Source organism: Pollicipes pollicipes, unplaced genomic scaffold (assembly GCF_011947565.3).
Source record: "Pollicipes pollicipes isolate AB1234 unplaced genomic scaffold, Ppol_2.1 Scaffold_6138;HRSCAF=7277_pilon_pilon_pilon, whole genome shotgun sequence".
Classification (NCBI taxonomy): Eukaryota; Metazoa; Arthropoda; class Thecostraca; order Pollicipedomorpha; family Pollicipedidae; genus Pollicipes; species Pollicipes pollicipes.
The window spans coordinates 19,714,242-19,737,960 of NW_023596818.1; the positions used below are offsets into that span (position 1 = coordinate 19,714,242).

Here is a 23,719-nt window from a genome sequence, read left to right on the forward strand (position 1 = left end):
CGCATCTCCAGAGACGTTGGACGATGATTCCGGCATGGATTGCGCTGGATAGCTTTTTGACGAGGAGGCCCGGCTGCCTCAGGCTTGCCGGAGCCAGGGGCTGCCGCATGGACGCCTGCAGGTGCTGTCGGTGGACACGGTGCCTCCTCAGCTGCGGGGCCGGGGTGGCTGGGTGTGCCAGCGGGGAGGGACCCGGCCGCCTGCAGGTGCTGTCGGTGGACACGGCGCCTCCTCAGCTGCGGGGTCGGGGTGGCTGGGTGTGCCAGCGGGGAGGGACCCGGCCGCCAGCGCTGCTCCCGCCTCCGGTGGCCGGTCTGGACTGACGCCACCGCCGCCGCCGCCGCAGGGACTTTGTACACGGCGTGGTGCCCGTCGAGGAGTACATCCTCGGACGCGAGTGCTTCTGGCGGATCGCCCGCAAGCACATCGTGGAGAACCTGCGGCCGCCCAACGGTGACACCTTCCTACCATACTTCATCTCGGCCAAGGGAGGTGAGGTGGTGGCCGCGGAGGTGGCGGCGCGCGCGCGGGCGCGGGCAGAGGCGGTCCGTTCCTGGCAGGTACGGGGAACTCTGTGGTGGGGACGTTGTCCAGGCACCGCGCCATGTCAGCGCCGTCGTCGAACGACAATATGGGATGGCTGTTGTGTGTGTGGTGCTGCTGTTTGCTTCATTTATCGGGCACACGGGTGTTGGATGGAATGGTGCAGAGGTCTGACCCCCTGGTCTTTTGACGCTGTTGGGGGAACGTCATATCACGAGCGTGACGTTTTCAGTGGTAGAATAAGGCTCAGTATGTGCACATTCAACACTTGTCGTGCACGAGGGGGATTTTTGTATGTGCCTTCGTTGAAGAGTCTTGTGTTGCTGCCTCTGTCATTGCTTTGTGGGCATCGTCGTGCCTGCGATGTGGCCAGAGCGGACGCCGCGGGTGGAGCACATGCTGCTGGAGTCGCTGGACTGGGCAGCGGCGGCGGCCGGGCCGGACGGCGCGGCGCGCATGCTGGCCGCCCAGGCCGACCTGCTTGGCGTGATGGCCGGCGGCGAGGGTGGCCTACGGAGCGGACCGGCCGGCAACCAGGCCTGGCAGCACGCCTTCAGTGCGCTCGAGGTGGGCCCTCAGCTCGTCGGCTGGAGACTGTCGTCTGGTGCATGTGGGTGGACAGGGGTCAGGGAGGGTGTACTCTCCGGTGGGTGTGAGTGGACAGGGGTCGGTTGAGGTCTGCCGTGTGGCGGATGTGGGTGGACAGGATCCAGTTGAGGTCCGCTGTCTGGTGGATGTGGGTGGACAGGGGCGGCTGAGGTCTGCTGTCTGGTGGATTTGGGTGGACAGGCCGGTCAACAGCCTCTCGTCTTCGTGACGCTTCTCATATCATGGAGGGTGACTGGGCTGACAACAACCGATGCGTGAAGATGAAGTGGTGAACCCACGTACTCTTGACCGCGTGCTCGTTCCTTTAGATTGAGTGGAAATCAGGCGGTGCAGAGCCGCCAACGCCAACGGTTTGAATAATTCCAGTGCCGCGAGTCTTCCGTTTGGCATATTCGTTGTTTGAATATTGCTTTTCGTTTGTATCACGTTTTCCTCCTTGGCGTATATTGTCGTACACGATTTCATCCCTCATCTGTGCTTGACCACCGTATCTCCTCGTCTGTGGAGTTTCATTGTCCTCCCCAGACCCCTCTGTCAACCCCGCCGCACCGCTCCCTTGCGGCGCTGCCCCTCTCTGACCGCTCTCTCACCCGCCGCCGCCGCCGCCGCCGCAGCACGAGTCGATCTCGGCCGGTGTGTCGGCGCTGGCGCGCGTGCGCCGCGACTGGCTGGGCACGCCGGACCGACTGATCCGGGCGGCGCGCCACTACGAGCGCGCGGCGCAGACGCTGATCCGGCTGGCGGTGATGGGTGTCACGGAGCGGGTCCGGCTGGGTGTCGGGCAGCGGCCGCCGACTGGCCTCTGGGTCACGGCCCGCTGCCCGGCCCGCGCCGACATCTCAGGTCAGAGCCGGCTCCAACGGCGAAGAGACTGGGTTAGGACCATCGGCCCGCCGCCGCGCCGCCCCGCGGCCGGTGGGGTGGGTCGTGCAAGAGGTCAGCCGTCCGGGCCTCCGGTGGGGATGGCAGCCGCTCATTTTGGTGGACGCTCGCAGCAGGTCGAGCCGCGATCGTCCGCGTGACAGTGGAACATGATAGACAAGGGCAGTGGAACATGATATCCATCAGTTCTGATCGTCCGCTCCGTGTGCGCGGAGTCGCGGAGCGTAATGGGGTGGTGAAGTTTCGTTCATTTCGAAAACGACGATTTCAGCTATTGCCGCGACATGCTGGCGTGGGGCGTGGAGAGATGCGGTCTGCTCGCTGGCCGGACACGAACTGTCGAGCTGTGGAGTCGGTCTTTTTGACCCCGAGCGTACGCCGCCGTCATGGCACCGACTGACCCCCGCCACCCCGCCGCCGCCGCAGGCGGGTGGAGCGACACGCCGCCGATCTGCTACGAGATGGGCGGCCTGGTGGTGGACCTGGCGCTCTGCATAGACGGCGTGAAGCCCATCGGGGCCCGCGTGCGCCGCACGAGCGACACCAGGGCCGTCCGGCTGAAGATCTGCGGCCCGCACGGCGACCAGGTACTCCGCCGGCCGCTGGCCCGCCGTCGGCTCCCGCTGGCGGTGGTGTGAACTTGACGTTAGTGTTCTGGAGACCGAGGGCCCGTGGTTTGGAAGCCGAGCAGGCCCCTGGAGCCCCAAGCTAGTGTGTTGGTGTGAAGATGTTCCTATTGTAGTCGAGTATGTGCCTTATGCTTAATCATCCCGCGGTCGGATTTTCAGCTTTCATGGCTCTCCTTGGCATGTCTGAAATTCAACATTCTGTTGACATTGCTATTGGCAGAATGCGGTTTAAGCCTTAAGTATGTTCTTTGTTGTTTTGTAGCCAACGTATCCGTGAATATCCATGAGGGCTTCTTTTCGGTTCAAAATTGCGCAAGTTGTTAGTGCGTTTGCGAAGAGCATTGCTCACGTAGATACGGCCGTGCATAGTAGTAGCCGTATTCCTCGGAGACAAAACAAGGAGAATGGAGATATAAATGGGTTGATGTTTCGATAAAGGCATGGTGCCGAAATATTAACCCATTTATATCTCCTCTCTCCCGGTTTTTCTCCGAGGAGTAAGGCCATTACTACTGTCTTTGAGAGTTATTGAATGTCGCGTTGCTGATGCTGTCGGTGAACGACACGCCCCAGAGTCTGGAGCTGACATCTGTCGACGAGTTTCGGGACTACAACTCGCCGGCGGCGCCGGGGGCGCTGCTCAAATGCGCGCTCATCGTCACGGAGATCGTCGACCTGGACAGCGACGCCACGCTCAAAAATCAGCTCAACAAAGTGAGTGCTCGTGAATGACTTGCGGGATATTTTCACACCCACATTGTAAGAGGATGCTGACGCATGACGACCTGGGTGTAAGTTAATATGTGGAGCCCGCTGTGTTGTTCACCGTTCAGCTTGTGCTCTGGGATACCAGGTTGCGACCACTTATTATTTTTAAAGGCCGTCAGAGCGCCGGGAGATGGTTAATCTGTCCTCTTCACGCATGTAGATGTTCTGCTACTCTTGGTTCATGTGGCTTCACTGCCATCGTGAATGTCGCGCCAATGGCCGCGTGATGGCAAGCACCCGGGGTAGCGTTTTCATCGTTGCAATAGCCATTGGACAGCCGTGTGTGGGCTGCTGAAGGGTGGCGCGGCCTTCGGGCGGCCGCACGCCGCACGGTGAGCTGCCGCCGCCACCCGTCAGTGGCCCTGTGCGTCCGCCGCCGCCAGACGCTGGGCGGCGGCCTGGAGGCGGAGACTTGGTCGCGGCTGCCGCAAGGCTCCGGCCTCGGCACCAGCAGCATCCTGGCGGCGGCGCTGGTCAGCGCCCTCTGGACCGTCTCCGGACGCACCTACACCAAGGACGATGTCATCCACGCGGTGGGAGCCGGAGCGCGAGGTGGCGCGCGGCCGCGGCCGGCCGATGGTCACGCATAGGGGCACGGTGCGCGCGTGCTCGCGCGGAAGGACCCGTACTCCGCTCGAGGAGCCCAGGTCGTCACCGGTGGGCCTTGCTTGTGTTGTGAGCGTGAGGTTAACTTAAGCGGTGTCGCCGCGGTGAACGATGGTGGTTATAAGTCGGCACGACCTCCATGCGAGGTCCGAACCCACGAGGCCGCTGTGCAGACCGGGCGGACGGCGTCGTCCGATGTTCTGACCCTGGGTTCGCTGTCCACCCGCGCCGATGGGCCGTCCCCGCAGGCGCCCGTCTGCTGGTGCAGGCCATGGGCGCGCCCCGGTCCCGTGACCCGTGACTGAGCGTCGCGCTTCCTCCAGACGCTGTATATGGAGCAGGTGGCGACGACTGGCGGCGGCTGGCAGGACATCGCCGGCGGCGTGGCCGGCGGCGTCATCGCCTGCTCCTCCCCGTCGCCCGACAAGGGTGTCCCCTTCGCCGTCGGTGCGTGCGGGACCCGGGTCGGCGGGGTGTGGGGGTCGCCGAGACCGTCTGAACGCGTCCCGCTGGCTGGGCGCGGACGGAGCTGCAGCGCCCCTGGGTCTCGCTTAATGCTGAACATTGCTCAGTGCTGTCGCGCTTGCCATCGCCCTCCAGACCTCTCAAGTGTCGTGTCCCCGTTTCAAACTCCTTCCCCAGACTGTTCCCACTTTCGCAATGACTTTCTTCGGACGTGCGCCGCGCTTCACCTCGCCGCCTGCCCCACCTTATGGTCCGGCTCCCCTGGTGAGCCCTGTCTCCGGCCGTCAGGCGTCGAGTGGCTGGCGGTGCCGCGCCACCTTCCGGCCGTGCTGGCGCGCCACTGCGCGCTCGTGTTCACGGGCCGCGTGCGACTGGCGCGTAACCTGCTGCAGACGGTGGTGCGCAACTGGTACGCGCGCGAGCCGCGCCTGGTCGCCACCTTCCGCCGGCTGGTGGAGAACGCGCGCGCCATGCGCGCCGCCCTCACCGAGGGTAGGTGTCCCCGCCGCCGGGGACGCTGGGGCGCTGACGGGCGGGGAAGAGGTGCCGATGGAGCGACGGGGTGGACGCGGAGGCGGAGAGCTTCCTCAGGGGTGGCGATGAGCCTTGCAGCAGTCGTGGCGGGGCGCCACGGATTGGGTTGTGTGCGGTGATAATGTTCGAAGGAAAAGTTTCGCCTTCGGAGGCTGTCACACGAACGTTACATTGCGTGGGCTGGTATGGTGGTCACCGTAATGATGGAAAGCGGACTTGCATCACCAGGGTAAGCCAAATCGTGTTTCTAGTGAGCAAATCTGAACTTCTAATGAATACTTTTAGGTAGCTGGCTCAGTACCTCGGATCGGGCATGTCTGATTGGAATGCGTCGGTGTAGCCAAATTTCGCCCGAAAATTACCCTCTCTTTAAACTGTTGGCGAAGTTTATCGTGGTGCATTACCGCGCTTACTCCAGCCTTTCGAGTAGTTCCCACCTTCGAGTCTATCCCAATGGCCTGTGACGTCATTCGACGCGGATGCGCAGGTGACCTGCAGGCGGTCGGGGACCGCATGAACGTCTACAACAGCCAGAAAAACGAGCTGACGCCGTCGGCGCTGCCGGAGGTGGTGCAGAAGATCCTGGTCACGCTGCGGCCGCTGCTACTCGGCGCCGTGAGTCGAATGACGAACCAAACCGAGTAGGCGTGCGCCAGATCTTGCCGACCCCTGGCGTCACCGGGTTGGGCGTGTGGGTGCGCGAGTGCGGCTGTGGGTGCGCGGGTGTGGCGGGGTGCGGCGGGTGTGGTGGCGGGCTCGGGTGTGGCTGCGGGTGCGCGGGTGGGGCCTGCGGGTTGCGCGGGTGTGGCTGCGGGTGGCCCGGTGTGGCTGCGGTGCGGCGGTTGTGGCTGTGGGCGCGTGGGCTGCGGGTGCGCGGGTGTGACTGTAGCGTGCGGGTGCGCGGGTGTGGCTGTGGGTGCGCGGGTGCGGCTGCGGGTGCGCGGGTGTGGCTGCGGGTGCGCGGGTGTGGCTGCGGGTGCGCGGGTGTGGCTGCGGGTGCGCGTCCTGGGCGGACCATTGGCCGGGCACATGATGTACACGGCACTGCGGCTCGCCCCGGAGCGCATGCGGGACCCGGCCAGTGTTGGCCGCCAGCTGCACGGGGCTGGAGAGCCGCACCGTGCCGTCAGACACGCCAGCGAACGTCACGGATTTAAAGCGACAGCGTGCTGTCAGCCGCTGTTCTGAATGGTCGCGGTTTCAATCAGCAGCCCGTGTGGCTTCGCGCCCAAGTCCCCACACATGTTCAATGCATAGTGTGCCAAGCATCCACCGCCGCCGACCCCACGCCGAACACTTCGGGTGCGTGGAAGCGGTCAGGAATCACCGGAGCAGTCTCAGCGTCCCCACCCGCCACGGCATCTCGTCCCCCGACCGCGGCCTCCTCCGGCAGACGATAATGGGTGCCGGCGGCGGCGGCTTCCTGCTGGTGCTGACCCGGCAGCCGGACCAGACGGACGCCGTGCGGGCGGCGCTGGAGCGGCTCGGCCCGGCCGAGGAGCGGCTCAGCGTGCACAGCGTCAGCGTCGACCCCGACGGGCTTGAGGTCACCGTCGGCGACGCGCCGCTGCCGCTCCGCCAGAACTGTGCCAACTACGCCGTCTGAGCGGCCAGCGACGACGTCCCACGCGTGACTGCGAGTGACGTCGCGCGTGTTGGCCAGTGGCGTCACAAGTCTGTGACGGGCGTCGGGGGGCCGGTGCCCGCGTGAGACACCAACTGGGTTGGAGGATGTGCGGAGGATGGCGGCGCACAGAGGGAGGAGCTGACAGGGCGGCGTCAGTCGCCTGTTCATGGCTCTTGAGAATTTAGCTCCAGTGATTGGTCGCCTGACTAGTGACGTCAGAACGAGGGACGAATCGATGGGCATTTTGATGGGCGTCGCCCCAGCGCGACCGTGGCAAGAGTGGGAGTGTTTTTGATACCGCTTGTTCCGTGTGTGCAGTTACCAAACATCCGCTAACAATTTTGATAACAGTTCGTGGGACGACGGGAAGGACAACTTAAACGGGTGAAAACTGTATCTCAGATAGGTCATGGCAAAGTTTCTCATTACCCTGGCGGGAAGTGTAATGCGGAGGGTGGGGCGCGTGTCAAGCTCTGCCCGTCTGTTGGGGCTCGCATGTATCCAAGAGCTGGAGCTCAGCTTTGCAGTGATTTTGGCTTGCCAGGCTTCGGGGCAGTCGACGGGGAGTTCCTACGATGCGACGCTACTCGTCGGCCGCAGTGATGGTGCTACTAATAGCTGCGCAGGATGGCCAACAGATGACCGCGTGGTGATAACGGTGGACTGTGTAATCTTCATCGTGCGTACAAAGATCGATTGTACAAGCACCCCACCAAGACGTGATAAGCGATTCGTGTATGTCTTCCGCCGTGATTGCTTTTTACCAAACCATTCTTTACATATAGATTTCAGCTGAAGTCAGTATGCAGACCCAAGGGCGGAACCGTCAGGTGTGTGGGCAGTGTTCCGCGCCGACCGTGCCTGGTGACCCTCCACCATGGCGGAAGCGCCAATAAAACTCCGTCACACTCGGCGTCCGATGTGCGACTTCAGTTTCTGCATCGGAAGCCGAACACCGATCAGGCCCTTGCGAGTGATGAAACCGATGGCGAGCCTGGCAGGGTTCCGCCTGCTCACAGCTGCTGCAGATCGCCACTCCAGTCGCGCCCCTAAGGCGGAGATGTCGCGATAAGAGCGCCAACTGGCGAGGCACACGCACCCCGTTCTCTCGGGTTTCCCTCCATGTATTCGGACGTGACGCACCCGTCATCAGCGATCCCTGATCTGTCCGCCGGCGAGCCGCGCGCGCATCCTGCCCATCTCTCTAGTTTCCCGCCCACTCCAGGATGCGCGCGGGCCCGTTCCTGGATTTCCGTGGAGGGGACTCACGTTACGGCGCAAGCGGGGAGTACACGGCGCGCGGAACTGGGGCGCCGGTCGCGGAGGCCCGCGCGCTGCAGCCACGGCCGACCGGGCGGGCGATACTGAATGGCGAGGCGACGGTGACGATGATTGGTGGACGGCGCTGGGGGGCGGGACTAGCGGCGGGCGCGGCCCCGCCCTCGCGGACCGCCCCGGCCGCCGCGGCCGCGCGGCCCGCCCCGGCCGCGGCCACGGGGTCCGCCTGCCGGCACAGAACGCCACGTCAGAACGGCACCGGGTCACGGAGCACTGGCAAAGGTAGTCACGGGAGTGGCCAGCACACGCTACGGGGGTGCCGGGCTGGAGCACCGACGGGGCCAGTGTGGGCAAAGGACACCACGCCAGTAACGGGAAAGGGGGGGGGGGGGGAGTGCCGGGAGAACACTCACAATCGCGAAGTGGAGGGCGAACGTCAGAGCATAGCCGGGCAACGGCGTTACGAAGGAATCCGATGTTTTAGCTGGCTGGTAATGGGTCACTTAATATACCATGCTCGTTCAAACGTCAGCCACCAATCGAGTTCCCGTGTTCTAGGAGCAAATCAACGCAAAGCCGGTTTGTGAGCAGACGATGCGTAATGAACGACATCCCAGCCCAAAGAACAAACCAGCCTAGGTTTTCATGGCCACTTTCCCGACCCCCTACAGTCTCATCAACTGCACACAATCCCTCCCAGCTCCGGTGAGACAGGCCGTGCGCGGCAGCGGCGCGAGCGGGGCGCGGCGAGGCCCGACCGGCCAGCGTACCCCGTCCGCCGCGGTCGGCGCGCCGCGAACGCATCTTGGGCGTGTCGTCGATGAGCAGCGTCTCCAGCGGCAGCGAGTCCGGTAGAATGTAGTAGCGGATGTTGTTGCCGCGGATGCTGAGAGAGTCAAGCTGAACCGGTTCCCGGTTCTTCAGCGTCATCTTTACCGCCTTCAAGTGCGTGTTCATCGCCACATCCACACCTGGTTGGTCACGAGGAGTGAAACTGAGCTCAGTTGTTGGCTGCATATGTGGGACACATGTTTAAGAAGGCAACATACTGACAAAGAGCATCCAAGCAGCACACACAAATGGATTAACTCAGAGAGGGGAAGTGTTACTGGGGTTCACAAATGACAGAATTAGCAGCAACACTTTTATGCAGGATGTCATGGTTGGATGCCCTGCTCACCTGTAATTGTTCCATGAACCAGAGTTCCATTTTTCAATTCTATGGTGACTGTTTCATGGCTGAGCTTCATCAAAAATCTGAAATAGAAAATGTGCAAAACAATCTCAAATATACCACACAGTATGATGCACATGTTTTTTTTAACAAATAAACCTCTACTGACATGCCCTGATTGCCCCCCAAATACCAGATGCCAGCAACAACCTGCATATGAGCCAAACCAGTACCTTAAGTGAAAAACAAGCAGTGACTGGCATTTGGTACTAAGATAATGTATGCATGCCATGACAGTATCACAAGAAAATCATTTGAATTGATTACAAAATTTTTAACATTACTGAGTGTAGTATTATTGGAGTTGATTGGATTCCAACTTCACTTAACTGCAACTGGTAAGCTGCATCAAACCACATAATATTTGTCTGATCTCACGACATGAATGGTCACACACAGGGATAATGTAAGGGCCAACACACATGGATGAAGCACTGGGATGCAAGAGGAAACTCTGGAACTGCATTGCCATCAAGCACCCATGCCAGGATGGAATACACACAGAATTAAGGGATGCATTAGCAGTTAACCTGGAGATTGTGAGCATGTCCAGACTCTGGAGCCTTCCACAAAGCTGCAAGGGTCAATGAGAACAGTCCTCAGGTTGCTTTCAATAACACACCTTGGGGGGATCAAGAATTGCCAGAACTGCTGGCACAAAGGCAAGATGGGAGAACTGGAGCTCAGAGTTTATGGTGGGAGAGAAGCCTGATGCCTAACAATCCCTACCTCACCCTCCTGTTCCCACTGCTAGACTGGCGGCATCAGAACTGCCACTGTAGGGGACAGGTTGACTCAATTATAGTACTTCAACTTGCAAGAGGTAGCAATGTTTGCTGGAGCATGTTCTCCAAACTCAAATATTGTTATGTGCTCATGTTTTGGCCCTTCCTTGTTCTTGGCGTTGGAAGCGTTCTTGCATATTTGTCCATGATAGTGCATTGTTTACTTAATTTACATGTATGGCTGATGCACCATATTTAATTCATTCAATTTCCAGTCTGATATCCACCATGACTCTGCCATGTCGGCCTATGGCAGAAATGGTGCTGAAATATACCAGACACAAAAGATCTGATGGTCATATCATTTTTTCACCTCCAGGACCATATGACCACTGAGGTGGCACCATTCATGGGACTTTTTAGGGCATCATGCATGTCTGAGTGACCTTGAAAGTTTGCACAAAATACTCATAAGTTTGTGGGTGTCAAGCTCAGAAAGAAAAGGGTTTTAAGGGATGGCCCTGGTTAAAGGGTCTTAGAAGGGTTCTTAAGGATGGCAGGATGAGCAGGGTGCCTATGATGCTTGGCAACTTTGACAAACCTTTTCTGGATGACATGGACACCTCTAGCTAGTCAGTGGCAAAGAAATTGGCATCACTGAAACTAAAAAGCACCTCTAAAAAGATGTACATGATCCTGGAATGTACATAAGATGATATACATCCTATGATACCTCCATCCCTCTTCCCACACACTTGAAAACACTTCCCAGCTACCTCAGTCCCCTTGTCAACACTGGACCCCATTAGACCCTGTGGGGACCTAGTGGACACAGGGCCTGCCATTGACTTGGGGTGCACCGACCAATGTAAATTGTGGGTCACTGCCTTGTCCCCACTTGGGAAACTGGCTCTCAGACTCAGACTGAGACACTGAGCTGACTATTCAGTACTGGAGTGCCTAAGCCTCCCCAGTGCCCCCTAAATGACCTTCAGCATGGCCTACCCATTGACATATCAGATTTAGGGCACTCCCAGTTGATATTTCCTTGTGGTTACCTGAATGACACTTCAGGCCTAGAATCCATGGGTGTATTTTTGCAAATTGAGTTTAGGAGGAGCAGAAAAGTGTAGAATAACAAAAGTGTCCACCCACACCTACCACAACAAGCAAGCTTCTGCTCAAATTTGGCCAACTGTCCACAACAAGGGGGAAGTTTCCCCCACTGGTATCAAAAGTTACAGCAATTTTCAGTACCAAGGACTTTATTGTTTTTTTCTTTTAAGACAGGTGTGACATTATCATTATTTATGTCACCATCAAATGTAATGAGATAGGAACATCCATCTGTAAAACAGCATACTGGTCATAGCACTGCTGGAGGACTCTACCATCCCTGGGATCAGAGCCCAGGCTCACTGTGAGAGCCAGCTAAATAAACCACCTGGCTAATGTGCCTTCAAATGCAATTGTCTGCAATTCAGATGCATAGAAAATTGGCCTAGAGTAGATGGAGACAATTTGATGACTGTCTCTTATTTATAGCCAACATCACCTGCTCTTCTGACTCACAACTCTGGCTTTTTATCATTGCAATAAGTCAATTGTTCAATCTTAAGATTTCTGGAGAGTGTATCACTGTATAGGCCTCATGCATAGCCTTTCTCCCTTTGGGGGATCCATAAGCCTGATGTGTAACCACCATTCATTTTGGAGGGTGTGTAATCCTGGGTCATAACCAGCCTCCAATTTGGAGGCTGCATATGCACTGCCTTCCTTGAAAAAAAAACTATGAAATGGGGCACACTATGCCGTATACCTTGACATGCAATGCAACCCATTTTTTAGGGTGAATATGCTCAACATCAACCAGTCGTCTAAGAAGCCCCTAAAACCAGTTTATACCGATTCAAAACCCCTTTACTGTCTTTCCACGTTGCATTTTGCGCTGGTACCTTTGAAGGTATCCACGCGCCGGCCCAAAGGACGTTATCGGCGCAGTGCAACGCACATGACTTATCTGAAATTATAGCTGCAAGCAAGTCAGCATCCACACTTAAAAAACAAAAAATTGCAAGGAATTGAAGACAGCAGGTCCTACCTTACAAGCTTCATTCTCGATGACTAATAAACCACACGTTATAATCAAACGTTCACACGCGTTCACGAAATCGCGCCGCCGCCGTCGCCGCCGCTATTTTGTTGGTAGTGATGACACACTCAAAACTCTGCCGAAAACGAGAACTGTATGTTTAAGGCTGCTTGATGTGATCATTGCTCACGAACAAATCACATTTTGGTCATACTTATCGGTGATTTTCCCTTGGAAGTCATATAATTTGTGCAAATAAACGTTCTTGGATGAAAGGCTTTTCTATAGCTTTCACCACTATGTTTGTAATACAGACACGAAGGAGCAAATACATTTACAAACATTTTCAGCACTGAGGGGCGACGCATATTTATATTCCACTGTCAACCAATCAAACAACGTAGATAACTGCGAGAGAAGGAAGGTGGGGTAGCATTGCACCGAGGCTGATCCGCCTTCGAGAATCGGAGCCCCAGGGTGGGTACTGGAAAAGGGTGATCCGTGTCACCCTATTTGGGAGTGTCATTTGCTAGGGGGCGGGGGTCGCCAGTGTGGGCAACACCTGGTAGGCATTACCCACATGCATTTGCGGGCTGTCAGCAGGATAAGTTATGCTCAAAGGTAACAAACGTTGTGTTTTAGAACAAGCAGAAAACTGTGATCTGAAAAATAATATTTAACCCAGTATCATGAACAATAGATGTTAGCTCTTGCCCCTTAAAACATTTTTGTATTGCTGTAATATATATCCAGCATGGTATTGCAGTGTTCAGCCCTCAATGTGAAGCGTATAAGGATGGTGGGTTGAATTTGTTTTTAAAGTTCCTGTGTGGTTTTGTATGTTTGAAATAAGGTTCATTGTCTTCCAACAATCATCTGAAGTTACAATTCTCAGTTGTAATTTGTATTGCTTTTTATGTCAAAATTGTAAATATCATAGTGGCTCATGCAGTGAGAGTCTCAGCTGATATTGACATTAAAGCCTTATGATAGTTATAAGTTAACAAGCTGCTGCAGTTCATTAGTGAGGAACATTATTTGCTTAGATGAGATGGAAGTAAAACCCCTATTCCTGCATTGCCCATCTGGGTTTTCTCTAAGGAATAGGCCTATTACTACTGTCTTATCTAGTCTTAACTCCCTGTTGGATAAAATGTCTTTCAGAGCATTTTGTATTCATACTAACATGCTTTTTTCTAACATAATTCCATTTCCAGGTCCACTCATTTGTTTAGCATTTGTGTTTGCTTTATTCAGGCTTTAAAATGCCAAAAGTTGTTTCCCAATCATTGGTTTGCACAGACAGCAAGGATAAGGAAGAGTACAGCAATGACAAGCCTCTCCACACATACTACTGCCTTTGCGGTCAAATGACTGCTGTACTTGGTAAGCTGAGTGTTAGATGATGTCACCCTTGTTGACTTGTTTGTGTTTAAGTTATTTGACTTAACTGTGTCTGGTTTTCAACATATTTAACTTGTTATGTGTGCCTATAAAAATGTAGCAGGGGGGTAGAGGGGGCATTGCCTCCTATGCTGGAGGTAGTGTGTAAGAGTACTCTGCCTCCTCATAAAAAGTGTATTCTCAAAATTTTATGAGCCCCTTTTTGCCATCCCTATGTACTTGTAGCCACCTGTATATTACCAAAATTCATATCAAAGAGGGCCCTATACCTGAGCTAGGTAGAATTAGTCAGGCTGGAATTTATGTTAGTATTGTTATGGTGGTCAAAATTTGCATCATGCTCATGAACAAACCCTAGTGAGATCAGCTTCTAGTTCCTTTTCTATTAAAAACTAGTTGTGTTAACTGATTGCTCAACTGACATTAAGATCAGAGCATATGTTGAGCATAGTTTGCTGCTGTCACAGCTGCACTGACTTTTGATGTAGGTACAGCACAAGACCATACCAGCTTTAATGTAAGAATGGTGGAAGACCATGTCACAGCCTGTGGTAGTAAATACCCCCCTTCTAAGGTAAAATACTTTGTGTGGATATCAAATGGTGGTGGAAACTTGCCTGGAAGCCACTTCATCACACACTGGGCAAAACTGTTGCGCAAGCCACCATGCTGCAGAAAATTGATTTGCCTTTTATATCCTGCCACAGCAACATCATGTACTCTTGAATTGGACTATTTGTTGTAGACTTGATGGTTTCACGGCGGAAGCGTCGACGGACCTGTTTCGCGGCTGAACCAGGACCGTCAGTGTTTCCGCTGATCGTTACACATATTGTCAGATCGCCCCCTGGAGAAACTGCCACTCAGAGCCCGGGATGGTGCGCGTGTCATCGACGGCAGCAAGCACGCGCACAAGCTGACCTGCGTTGACGACGAGGTCGTGCACCTGCGCCGCGAGGGGGGCATCGAGAAACAGCACCGGAAAAAGTGCTCAAAGTGAGCCTATTGATTCGAACTCTTGTACCCATGCTGGGGATGTGTCATCCTCGTGGAATGCCTGGCGTTATTCGCGAGAAAGGATTTGGATCGTTGTGATCACCGATATCGAGAGTAATGGATAATATGCTTCAGTGATTCGTAAAAGATACGGGGATAAAGATATGGTGAATGATGCAGACCAGCATCATGTAGGTTTGTGCTGTTTGTACTTGCCAGATTGGGACATAATGTTAAATTTAGCTCCCCTGCTCACCACACTATGCTTGCTAAAAATGTTTTGTTGGCTATGCCTTTGTATTGCATCTTTATCTGTTTAATGTATCGGCGCAGGTGTGGCCTGTGGCTGTACTACAGACACGGCGCGTCAAGCAATGTCACCTTTATCGTCCAGTCCGCCCTGGTCCAGTCCGTGCAGAACAACATCTACAACCAGGTAACTGGACGGGACGGCCTTCCCCATGCTATGACGTAAGTGGGCACACCGGGCATTTCAGCGTTGCATTTTAGGCAATGCGGGTGGAATGTGACGGACGAGGCTGCTGTAGGAACTCGGTGTGGCGATTTGGAGGCGACGGTACGTCGATGATCAGTTATGGTCACTATGTGCACCTTGATGGAGCTCTGTCGAGTTCCGGACTTTTGTATGTTACGGAACGGGCTGTGACATGGATCACAGCATTACATTGAGAGGCGCGTCGTGCATGTTTGTCATTCTCACTGGCATTTGCAACAGGAGCTCTTGCACAAAAATTTCTCACGCACTGCCCAGGGCACGGTGCGTGGAATAACAAACCCATGTTTTCAACTGATCCGGTATATTACATGAGAGATTGTATGCTTAGTGTTACTTACACTGCATTCATACCGTAACGACTTTTTTCCACAACATTGCTTGCCGTGTCCCTCAGGTTACCAGTGCAGCAAAGGAGAAGATCATGATCACCAAGCACACTAAAACCATGGGCAAGTTCTCATCCGTCACGGTTTCGACGATGGACGAGGAGGAGGACGAGATCGAGGAGGTAGGCGCGCGGATTCCCCACCACTCACGCGCATGCGGCACCAGGCGCTCGCCAGCGTGTTGTATTCTATGATGGGGCACCCAACCCATTTAGCGACGCCCGCACATATTAAGAATTGCCTCAGGTAAGTCCTTAATTCTATCAGATAATAAGTCAATTCTATCAGGACTGGTGTCCTGGTTCGCTTGTGCGCGTCGAGGCGGTCGGTACCATGTGATCTCGTGTTCTTTTCAGCGCGAGGTGGCCGACTCGTATGCCCAGAACGCGCGGATCATCAAGAAGCAGCTGGTGCGGAAGGGCATGTTGAAGCGGGACTCGGAGCCGGAGCCGGAGGAGGACCCCAAGCGACGGAGAGTCAAGGGCACGCTGTTGAATCAGTGAGGTCGTCCTGGCTGCTGCGCCCGTGCCGTGTCCCCACCCCGTCTAGTGTTCCGTTGTGCCATGTAAGTACATTCACCAGCGAAGTGTCGACCAGTTTTGAACAGACGGCAGCGGTGGCGATCGACACGCCAGGCTGAGATGGACGGCACGCTGGCAGTGCCAGCCGCAGCCCCAGCCGTGCGCGTCAACAAGACGGTCGGGGTTCAGTGGTGATCGCTCCGTTCTGCCGTGCCCGGGGCGAAGTGCCCACTCGGACGACGGCAATGCGGCGCCGCACAGTGATCCTCTGCCACGCGACGGCGCGCCGCCGCGGGTGTGGCTCGGCGGCAACAAGATCCATCTGCACAACCAGCTCCATTTGTATTGGTGCAGTGCTGTACCCTCGACAGTGTCACAGCCGCAATGCTTGAAGGCCCGGGGCGGGAACCGCTCGGCATTCTTCCCTGACGACCGCCCAACATCCTCAAGTTACTGGCGCGCCTACGGTATGCACGATACCAGCCGAAGTCAGTCACGACCAGCATCTCTATACCTGCGTTTCAACACATCATACAGACGGCGCCATTCCATATGAACACATCACATCAATACGTACACTGTCACTTATATGCCATCAGACGGGTATATCTTCAAATCAGTACATCTACGTCACTATGTCCAATCCACCAGGTACGACATTTCGAAGATCTCGGTCGATGCTGTAAATGTCTGACAACCTAGTTAAACACGTCAAATGAGGTAACAAGACGTTAAATTCAGCCATCCGTACATTAAATCCATAAGTTCGGCGGACTGGACTTCTGCGCTATTGTGCCTACATAAAGAGATACAACCGAGCTATGCCAGGCTCCGACGTAGTATCGTACACCTCACCAAGTGATCAGAACTCTCCTAGCTTCGCACTGCAATGTGGCTGATCTGTGCTGTAGTGACCCTTGCCAGCAATACAATATGTCTCTACAATCGCCTCAGAAAGTTGTTGATTGCGCATCATGATCTAATCGATTCAGCGACGCTATACAATACACCACAAACACACTAACGGATGAAGGCACGTTATGTAGCTCTCGCTCACCCCTCCTCACACACCCAACACATATCCTGCAATGTGAGGCACACCCAGACCAAAAGCAACACACCTTTCGCCATGGTCTGAGCAAAGTGACTGGTCCTGGGACCACCCGGATGGCATCTTAGTGAACAGAACAGCCACTCTCAAACGGAGCTGGGCCGGTGCACTCTACCACACGGTATGTGTACTACTCTATGGCCGCCAACGAGAGGGAACCCCACGAACCCGGAGCCCATCAAAAACTGATATGGATAAACGAACCGCTGGTCGCCTGTAAGCGCACCATGTTTAAAGCAGCATTCGCCGCGTCCTTATTCGCCAATCACCGTCGACTGTTGACAGCGTGGGGAAGCGAACCACAACAAAGGCTCCTTGGACACGAACGGTCTCTGATGCATATCTGTTTTAAGGCCGGGTTTTGGTGTCGTACCAGCTCTGCTGCAGCCCCCGAGTGGTGGCGGGTCGAGCTCTCGCTAGCGGCCCCACAGACTAGCGGTCGTCACCAGCGCTGAGGCTCCGGTCACAAGTTCCTGGCGTCGTACATCACGCGCTCTATCGCACCCATCTGCTGCGGCGGCAGGTCGTCGTCGTCGTCGTCATCGTCGTGCACGACGTACGAGGTGTACACGTCGTAGCCGAGTGAGACGGTGTTGTCCCAGAGCACCCGGTACCTGCGACAGGGGGAGGGATGTGGCCTGTCAGATCTCAATGTTGCTTATTGGGTCGCGGCGACACGACGACGGAGCCAATCCAGAGCCGAGACAGCTCTTAGCTGATATTGCCAGTGACTCGAAACAGTGCCGATCGTCCTGAACAGCTGGACTGTCTACTGAATGTATTATTTCACCACTTTGATTTGAATAATTGTCTAATTCACCGGTAACCGCATAAAATATGGTGTATGCCCATCAGTCCGAATATTTGGTTCTGGCGGAACCGGTCACGCCAATGGTGAGGTCTGCCTTAACAAAACCATCTTCATTTGGACTTCTCATCAGCCCAATGCACTCTTCAGCTACGAAGACAGAAGTAGACAAAAAGGCACCACAATAAGTCTAGTCTAGTAGTACCCAGTGACAGCCGGGTTAATACGCGCCTGGGTGAGGGGTAATTTTACCACCGAGGGTTTTTCCAGAATGGTTTCTGGACGGCGCAGCATAGAAACACCAAACTCTGCACAACTGTAGATAACTGAATAGTGGATCCTTTTATGCAAACAATTAGATGTACCTGGTAAGATCGCTGACCTATAGCAGGTCAAAGTCAGACCATGGCTGTCAGCTAAGGGCATTTCTAGGGAATAGTTCAATATGATACAACAACAGAGTGTTAGGCAGAGCTATACATATCTGAGATAGTTTCTTAGACACTCAATCTACCAAATTTAGAATAGCAGCGAATTCCATTGACCTAGGCTTAGGTATCAAGGCCAAATACAGGTCAAAATGAGGCTGCTTCTTAGTTGAGTGCTTGATTTATGAGGCAGTTTCTGGAACGCCTTCTGACTATTAATGACAGGAACCGCAACAGACACGCACTATGGAGCTTTCAAAGGCTGGAATATGCCACTGACCTAAAATGGCTCATTAAACATATTTCCTTTAAACATATACTGTCTTGTGTAATCTCTGACATCTATTTAAGATAGCAAGATAGGAGCAATCTTGTGGGTGATTGGCCACTCTGACCTCAGTAATCTTAAACCAAGTCATCGACATTAATTTAACACCAATGACCCTTTGCCTACAACAGGTATCCAGCTCATGTTGGTTGCATGAGGAGGTCTATGGGCACTTCAGACACTTACCTTGAGTTTGAACTTTTCGGCCTTATTTGATCCCAAGGTCATGACCTGGGAACCTCAACATTTGACAAAGTGAGTTTAAATACAGGCCAATCTACCGTGAATTTGACGTCTCTAGCTGTCTTAGTTTTCGAGATCGCACGAGGTGGGAGTCAAATCGACCTCCCACTGAGCGAGGGGTATTAACCGGCCTTCCTGGCGCGTGTTTAAGATCATATGATAAGATCTCTTCAAAGTTGTGCTGCAAAAATATCGTACGCAGCACTCAAATATCGCTCAGCGAAAGATCATGAGTGAATGTCGCATGCAACAACGGAAACAAATGTGTGCCGGGAAAAGTTGCTATGCGCAAATGCTGCTGCCAAAAAAAACACGCAGCAGTGCTGCCAAATGCACAGTCGCGTTATAAATGCCGGGTGCAAAACAAAAGAGCGGGGGAGGGGGGGAAATAATAGCATTTTCTTCGCGGGCAACTCATCCGCAAATAACCGACACCCGTGATTAGACCGCAACAAACTTTTAACGAACTCGATCTAACGTAACATAATCTTTTTTTACAGTACAACCAAGCTTAACCCAGGAAATGCAGTAACACAATAATTTTTATTACGTGCAAACTTAACAAGACCATCTCAATCTTTCCATCATGTTCTTTTCAATACCCCTTTTCTGGCCATTACGAGAGTTCAACGACCTCCATGGTATGTAATAACCTGACGCATGCGGTCACAACGCCTTTAAGCTAAACATCAGTTCATGCACTCTTTTTACTGCGATCTTCCACCCACAGTTTTCTACCCGCATTTGATGAATGCAGGGTTACCAATCTAACCAGCGCGCTCATACCTAGTGGGCAAACAGTAGAAGCTGAATGCCTGCGCAGGGGGCCAGATGGTCCATTCTGCGATGTAGAGCCTGGCGAACTTGGCCTTTAGCGTGGAGGCCATGTCCTGGACGCCGTGGCCACGCAGGACCTCCAGCGAGACGAGGAAGGTCGATATGAGGATCGGCGAGAACACCACCTGGTCCAGCAGCACCTGGTGGACGGGTGCCACGTCAATCGGAGGTCCATGCGGCGCTGGGGTGTGACCAGCTCTTACACATGGGACTGAATATCGACTGAATTTATTTTCAGCACGCAACATGCACTAGGCGCCACACTAGCAGAGCCATCGACTGAGAGGCATGTGCCCCTGACGAAACTGTAGGTGAAAAAACGTCACACCATCTGCAGGGATGACTGGATATGAGCTTTTGATGCTCAGTTAAAGCTGCTTAGACAGGCTGTGGAGTTTGCTGGCTGTTCAATTTGCAAGCAGATACGACGGCACATAGCTTGCAATGGCACACACCTTAAATTTTTGGCCTTTCCCTTCGTCAAATTTTCAGCATACTCGATGGATGCTCCGGTACAAAAGAAAAAACGGCGACCAAACCATCGAAGCAGCCCTGCACCGTAGCCCTAGTGCACTCTGTTACGCTTATCTACTACCTCCCCCAGCGGCAAGGCGCCAGACACTTGCCCACTGCTACCTTTTTGGCCACGACGCCGATGGTGCGTCCGACCCAGAGTCGGTCGAGCGCCAGGTACCAGTAGTGGCAGAGGAAGCCGACGCCCAGGCCGCAGCCGGACATGTAGCCGAGCCGGTGGCGGTCGTAGCCGCGACGCGCGCCCCGCTCTATCTGGTACCTACCCGGCAGGCGGCGCCGCCGGTCAGGGGCGGGGCAGGCGGCGCCCGAGGTGGCGCAGTGGTAGGTCGTCACGGCGGGGTACGCCGGAGTCTTAAGGCGTGCTGTCTGGTGTGATCCTTTGTGTTGTGGTACTGTACATATTATGAACTGAACAGGTTTTGTATAAAATCTTCAAGCAAGGGTTGTTCAGACAGGTTTTCCAATGAAAAACATGATTTCCCACCAGCTATTGCCTCTTTAAATAATGGAGGACACTCGTCATTGAATGCAGTAAGGAACAGGTCTCCTAGAGCGTTCACATAACAAAAAAAGGAGTTGAAAGTAATGTACAAAGCATAATGTGCGAATACACTGATAAACCATAACAGGGAATGCCAAAGCTTACCAATGACAGCTGTTAACACATGTGCGCAATTTGATGTTCAGTGCAGAAGAAAGACACTACAGCATGAAATAATCAGTTACGTTGATGGGTTTATCAACAGTACAATAACCAAACCATGCACTACCACAGCCATAGATATGATGGATAGACATACATCATTGGGTTTCAAGACAGCCTCATATACCTCTGCTGAAGAGAGTCCCCCAGTGCTGACAGCAACACAGATACTGAGACATTGGTGAGGAGCAGATGACGACCAAATGTGGCCTCGCTGAGCCGGGTCAGGGCACGGCGAACGGGCCCCAGGGTGGCGCCAGTCACACACACCAGCTTTCGCATGGCCCTGTACATGCTGACTGGAAGGCTCTTCACACCTGTGCAGAGTACAGTAAATGTAATGGCTTGCTTTAGCAATTGTTTATGCCATCAAACTTACATGTGTGAGAATGATTTACATCAGTGGTCATCTTATCTGCAGCATGATTTATATGAAATGCCTGGCATTACACAAAGCAACTGATCCTAATGAATAGAATAAATCCCACAGTTAGATGACAATGATGATTGGAGTTTTAGGGTGCAGATGTTGGAAGCCACCTTGTATCCAGTCAGACTATGAATCCCCATGGATCACAGGATCAAGCTAGTCTCCAAATGTCCATCCACTGCTCCAGATGTCCACCTGACATCAGCACACTAATCCTTGCAAAAGTGTGTGCTCCACTCATGTCTGACACCATGTCAAATTGTGCATTATTTTCAAAATATTTGTGAAAAATGTTTTGTGAGTGTTTCTGCCTGCAGTATCTTTGCAACATCACAATTTTGTGAAACATAGGCTCTCTGTGCTGAAAATGGTGACAAACATGCACAGAACTCTGAGCACTCAAAGTTACAGAGTGCACACCCTCAGGCTGAACACACTGATATGCCACCCAGCAATGTCCCTAAATATAACATCTATGTTATGAATGCTACCCAAACTATGCACTTATTGCAGTCTGGAGGTCAAGTACAGACAACCTTAAGACATAATGTAAGATAAGCCCAAGGCAGAGGCAGTACATGCAGGAATGGAGGACATGTTAATCCTCTTTTAATGGGAGATCAAAAATTAGCCCCACAGCCATCACCAGGATTTGGAGAATGGTCTGCAAGATGATGATTTTGGCAAGGGCAAACAAAAAGCAGCAAGCAGTCCTGCTCATGTCAGCAAGGCTTTTGATCTGAGAGACTAAGCCATTAGCACCATATAAGATTTTTACTTGCACCAGGGGGTGATACAAAGTTCCACAAGAGTAAAAGTCCCACTGCTGCTCCATTCAGTGGTAAACCCCTGATCAACAACATAGCTCTGCATAGAGACATGAGATCAAAACTGACTTACCTAAACGCGATAAGAAATGATTTTCATTGCATTATTATTGTTACCTCAGCCCGGTACATTTTTTATGGTTCTTGATAAGCCAAAATATTGTAATTATGCAACAACGCAGAAATGGCGCTGGGGAGTCAAGGCGGTGCGGTGTGGTGTGTGCGGCGCTCGGTAGCTCACCCATAGTTATTTAAATTTGAAGGTAGGAGCATGATTCTACCTGTTTTGAGATTACTTATGACATGTCCAGCCTTAAACAGGACAAATTGTGTACAATGATTTTTTCTAGCGTTAGGTAGCAAAGTACACCTACACCGGCAACACCTCTACATGCACTAAGATTGGTGATGACTACACATCAAGCTCTGAGCCCCCAAATTTATTGTGGGCACAAGCTTAAAACATTTTCAAGATGTCACAACACTAGTGGCGGTGTAGGTGTACTTTCCTACCTAACGTTAGAAAAAATCATTGCACACCATTCGTCGTGTTCAAGCGGCACATATCGTAAATATCTCAAAACAGGTAGAATCACGCTCCTACCTTCAAATTTCAATAACTTCGATGGCGGGCCCCCGAGCGCCGCGCGCACCGCACCGCCTGGACTCCCCAGCGCCGTTTCTACGTTGCCGTTGCGTAAATACAATATTTCTGCTTACCAAGAACTGTACAAAATGTACGGGACCAAGGTAAACCATCCGTCGTGCTTAAGGCGGAACATATCGTAAATAATTTCAAAACAGATAGAATCATGCTCCTACCCTCGAATTTTAATAAATACGATAGCGAGCACCCGAGCGCCGCACGCCCCGCACCGCATTGCCTCGACTTCCAAGCGCCGTTTCTACGTTGTTGCGAAAGCACAATATTTCTGCTTATCAAGAACCATAAAACATGCACGGGACCAAGGTAACAATAATAAAACAACCAAAATCGTTTCTTATCGAGTTTAGGTACATTTATGAAACACGCAGGCCAGAATAGTCCAGAACATATCCTAACCTAACCTAACCTAACCTAACCTAACCTAACCTAACCTAACCTAACCTAACCTAACCTAACCTAACCTAACCTAACCTAACCTAACCTAACCTAACCTAACCTAACCTAACCTAACCTAACCTAACCTAACCTAACCTAACCTACCTAACCTACCTAACCTAACCTAACCAACCTAACCTAACCTAACCTACTAACCTAACCTAACCTAACCTAACCTAACTCCCCACCCTACATCCCTTCAACCCAGCATCTCATTGGCATCCATGTTCCATGCCACTATAGTGCCATAAAGTGAGCTTTTATTTAGCTGCCATGTTCTCATTTTGCTTTACATTCCCCACCCAATCCCCCTGCAAACCCATGGCGTTGGCGTCGAGAATCAAATTTCATGGATTCTTGCTACCTTGTTCCTGGTACATTTTTATGGTTCGCAGTAAATATGGTTTATAGTTTGTAGTATGGTTTATATAGTACAGTTTATAGTTATAGTTATGGTTTATAGTATGTTCGCAGTTAATATGGTTTATATGGTAAATATGGTTTATGGTAAATATTGTTATGTTTTTAGTAATATTTGTATGGTTCGCAGTA

The 23,719-nt window shown here is 52.9% G+C and overlaps 4 protein-coding genes across 8 annotated transcripts; 2 read left to right on the forward strand and 2 right to left on the reverse strand.

The window, feature by feature from the left end:
* The first annotated feature begins 781 nt into the window (after nt 1-781).
* Nucleotides 782-7,576, forward strand: LOC119105267 (L-fucose kinase). Its single transcript, XM_037228731.1, has 9 exons — nt 782-1,110; nt 1,767-1,995; nt 2,461-2,621; nt 3,237-3,377; nt 3,815-3,964; nt 4,361-4,484; nt 4,791-4,994; nt 5,524-5,651; nt 6,430-7,576. The coding sequence occupies exons 1-9, from the start codon at nt 907-909 to the stop codon at nt 6,640-6,642; spliced, it is 1,554 nt and encodes a 517-aa protein (XP_037084626.1). The 5' UTR covers nt 782-906; the 3' UTR covers nt 6,643-7,576.
* Nucleotides 7,577-7,776: 200 nt separating this feature from the next.
* Nucleotides 7,777-12,095, reverse strand: LOC119105270 (small nuclear ribonucleoprotein Sm D1). 2 transcript variants are annotated; one of them, XM_037228738.1, is made up of 4 exons: nt 9,905-10,195; nt 9,122-9,198; nt 8,712-8,912; nt 7,777-8,167 (listed from the first exon to the last, which is right to left on the reverse strand). In XM_037228738.1, exons 2-4 carry the CDS (start codon nt 9,189-9,191, stop codon nt 8,082-8,084), a joined length of 357 nt encoding a protein of 118 aa, XP_037084633.1. In that variant the 5' UTR covers nt 9,192-9,198; nt 9,905-10,195; the 3' UTR covers nt 7,777-8,081. The 2 variants fall into 2 exon arrangements, with proteins under 2 accessions (XP_037084633.1, XP_037084632.1); XM_037228737.1 differs by lacking the exon at nt 9,905-10,195 and adding an exon at nt 12,002-12,095 and having other exon boundaries at nt 7,779-8,167.
* Nucleotides 12,096-12,355: 260 nt separating this feature from the next.
* LOC119105269 (UPF0428 protein CXorf56 homolog) lies at nt 12,356-15,881 on the forward strand. 3 transcript variants are annotated; one of them, XM_037228734.1, is made up of 6 exons: nt 12,356-12,416; nt 13,210-13,378; nt 14,236-14,392; nt 14,726-14,828; nt 15,304-15,417; nt 15,652-15,798. In XM_037228734.1, the coding sequence occupies exons 2-6, from the start codon at nt 13,258-13,260 to the stop codon at nt 15,796-15,798; spliced, it is 642 nt and encodes a 213-aa protein (XP_037084629.1). In that variant the 5' UTR covers nt 12,356-12,416; nt 13,210-13,257. The 3 variants fall into 3 exon arrangements, with proteins under 3 accessions (XP_037084629.1, XP_037084631.1, XP_037084630.1); XM_037228736.1 differs by having other exon boundaries at nt 12,386-12,469; nt 15,652-15,881; XM_037228735.1 differs by lacking the exon at nt 12,356-12,416 and adding an exon at nt 12,583-12,613.
* Nucleotides 15,882-16,139: 258 nt separating this feature from the next.
* On the reverse strand, nt 16,140-22,426 carry LOC119105268 (mpv17-like protein 2). Of its 2 annotated transcripts, XM_037228733.1 has the most exons (5): nt 22,139-22,426; nt 20,936-21,125; nt 20,208-20,364; nt 19,521-19,711; nt 16,140-17,541 (listed from the first exon to the last, which is right to left on the reverse strand). In XM_037228733.1, exons 2-5 carry the CDS (start codon nt 21,100-21,102, stop codon nt 17,391-17,393), a joined length of 666 nt encoding a protein of 221 aa, XP_037084628.1. In that variant the 5' UTR covers nt 21,103-21,125; nt 22,139-22,426; the 3' UTR covers nt 16,140-17,390. The 2 variants fall into 2 exon arrangements, with proteins under 2 accessions (XP_037084628.1, XP_037084627.1); XM_037228732.1 differs by having other exon boundaries at nt 20,936-22,426.
* Nucleotides 22,427-23,719: the final 1,293 nt, after the last annotated feature.

Excerpts from the sequence above, each read along its gene's own strand:
- LOC119105270 (XM_037228737.1), bottom strand. Across the intron at positions 8,913-9,121 it reads GGTTCATGGAACAATTACAG|GTGTGGATGTGGCGATGAAC; the intron begins GTGAGCAGGGCA and ends GTGACCAACCAG. Across the intron at positions 8,168-8,711 it reads CGCCGACCGCGGCGGACGGG|GCGGACCCCGTGGCCGCGGC; the intron begins GTACGCTGGCCG and ends CTGTGCCGGCAG.
- LOC119105267 (XM_037228731.1), top strand. The coding sequence starts at position 907 with ATGTGGCCAGAGCGGACGCCGCGGGTGGAGCACATGCTGCTGGAGTCG. Across the intron at positions 2,622-3,236 it reads GCGGCCCGCACGGCGACCAG|AGTCTGGAGCTGACATCTGT; the intron begins GTACTCCGCCGG and ends GACACGCCCCAG. Across the intron at positions 3,378-3,814 it reads TCAAAAATCAGCTCAACAAA|ACGCTGGGCGGCGGCCTGGA; the intron begins GTGAGTGCTCGT and ends CGCCGCCGCCAG.
- LOC119105269 (XM_037228734.1), top strand. The coding sequence starts at position 13,258 with ATGCCAAAAGTTGTTTCCCAATCATTGGTTTGCACAGACAGCAAGGAT. Across the intron at positions 14,393-14,725 it reads CACCGGAAAAAGTGCTCAAA|GTGTGGCCTGTGGCTGTACT; the intron begins GTGAGCCTATTG and ends GTATCGGCGCAG. Across the intron at positions 14,829-15,303 it reads AGAACAACATCTACAACCAG|GTTACCAGTGCAGCAAAGGA; the intron begins GTAACTGGACGG and ends CGTGTCCCTCAG.
- LOC119105268 (XM_037228733.1), bottom strand. The coding sequence starts at position 21,102 with ATGTACAGGGCCATGCGAAAGCTGGTGTGTGTGACTGGCGCCACCCTG. Across the intron at positions 20,365-20,935 it reads GGGGACTCTCTTCAGCAGAG|GTACCAGATAGAGCGGGGCG; the intron begins GTATATGAGGCT and ends CCTGCCGGGTAG. Across the intron at positions 19,712-20,207 it reads TCGGCGTCGTGGCCAAAAAG|GTGCTGCTGGACCAGGTGGT; the intron begins GTAGCAGTGGGC and ends CCCGTCCACCAG.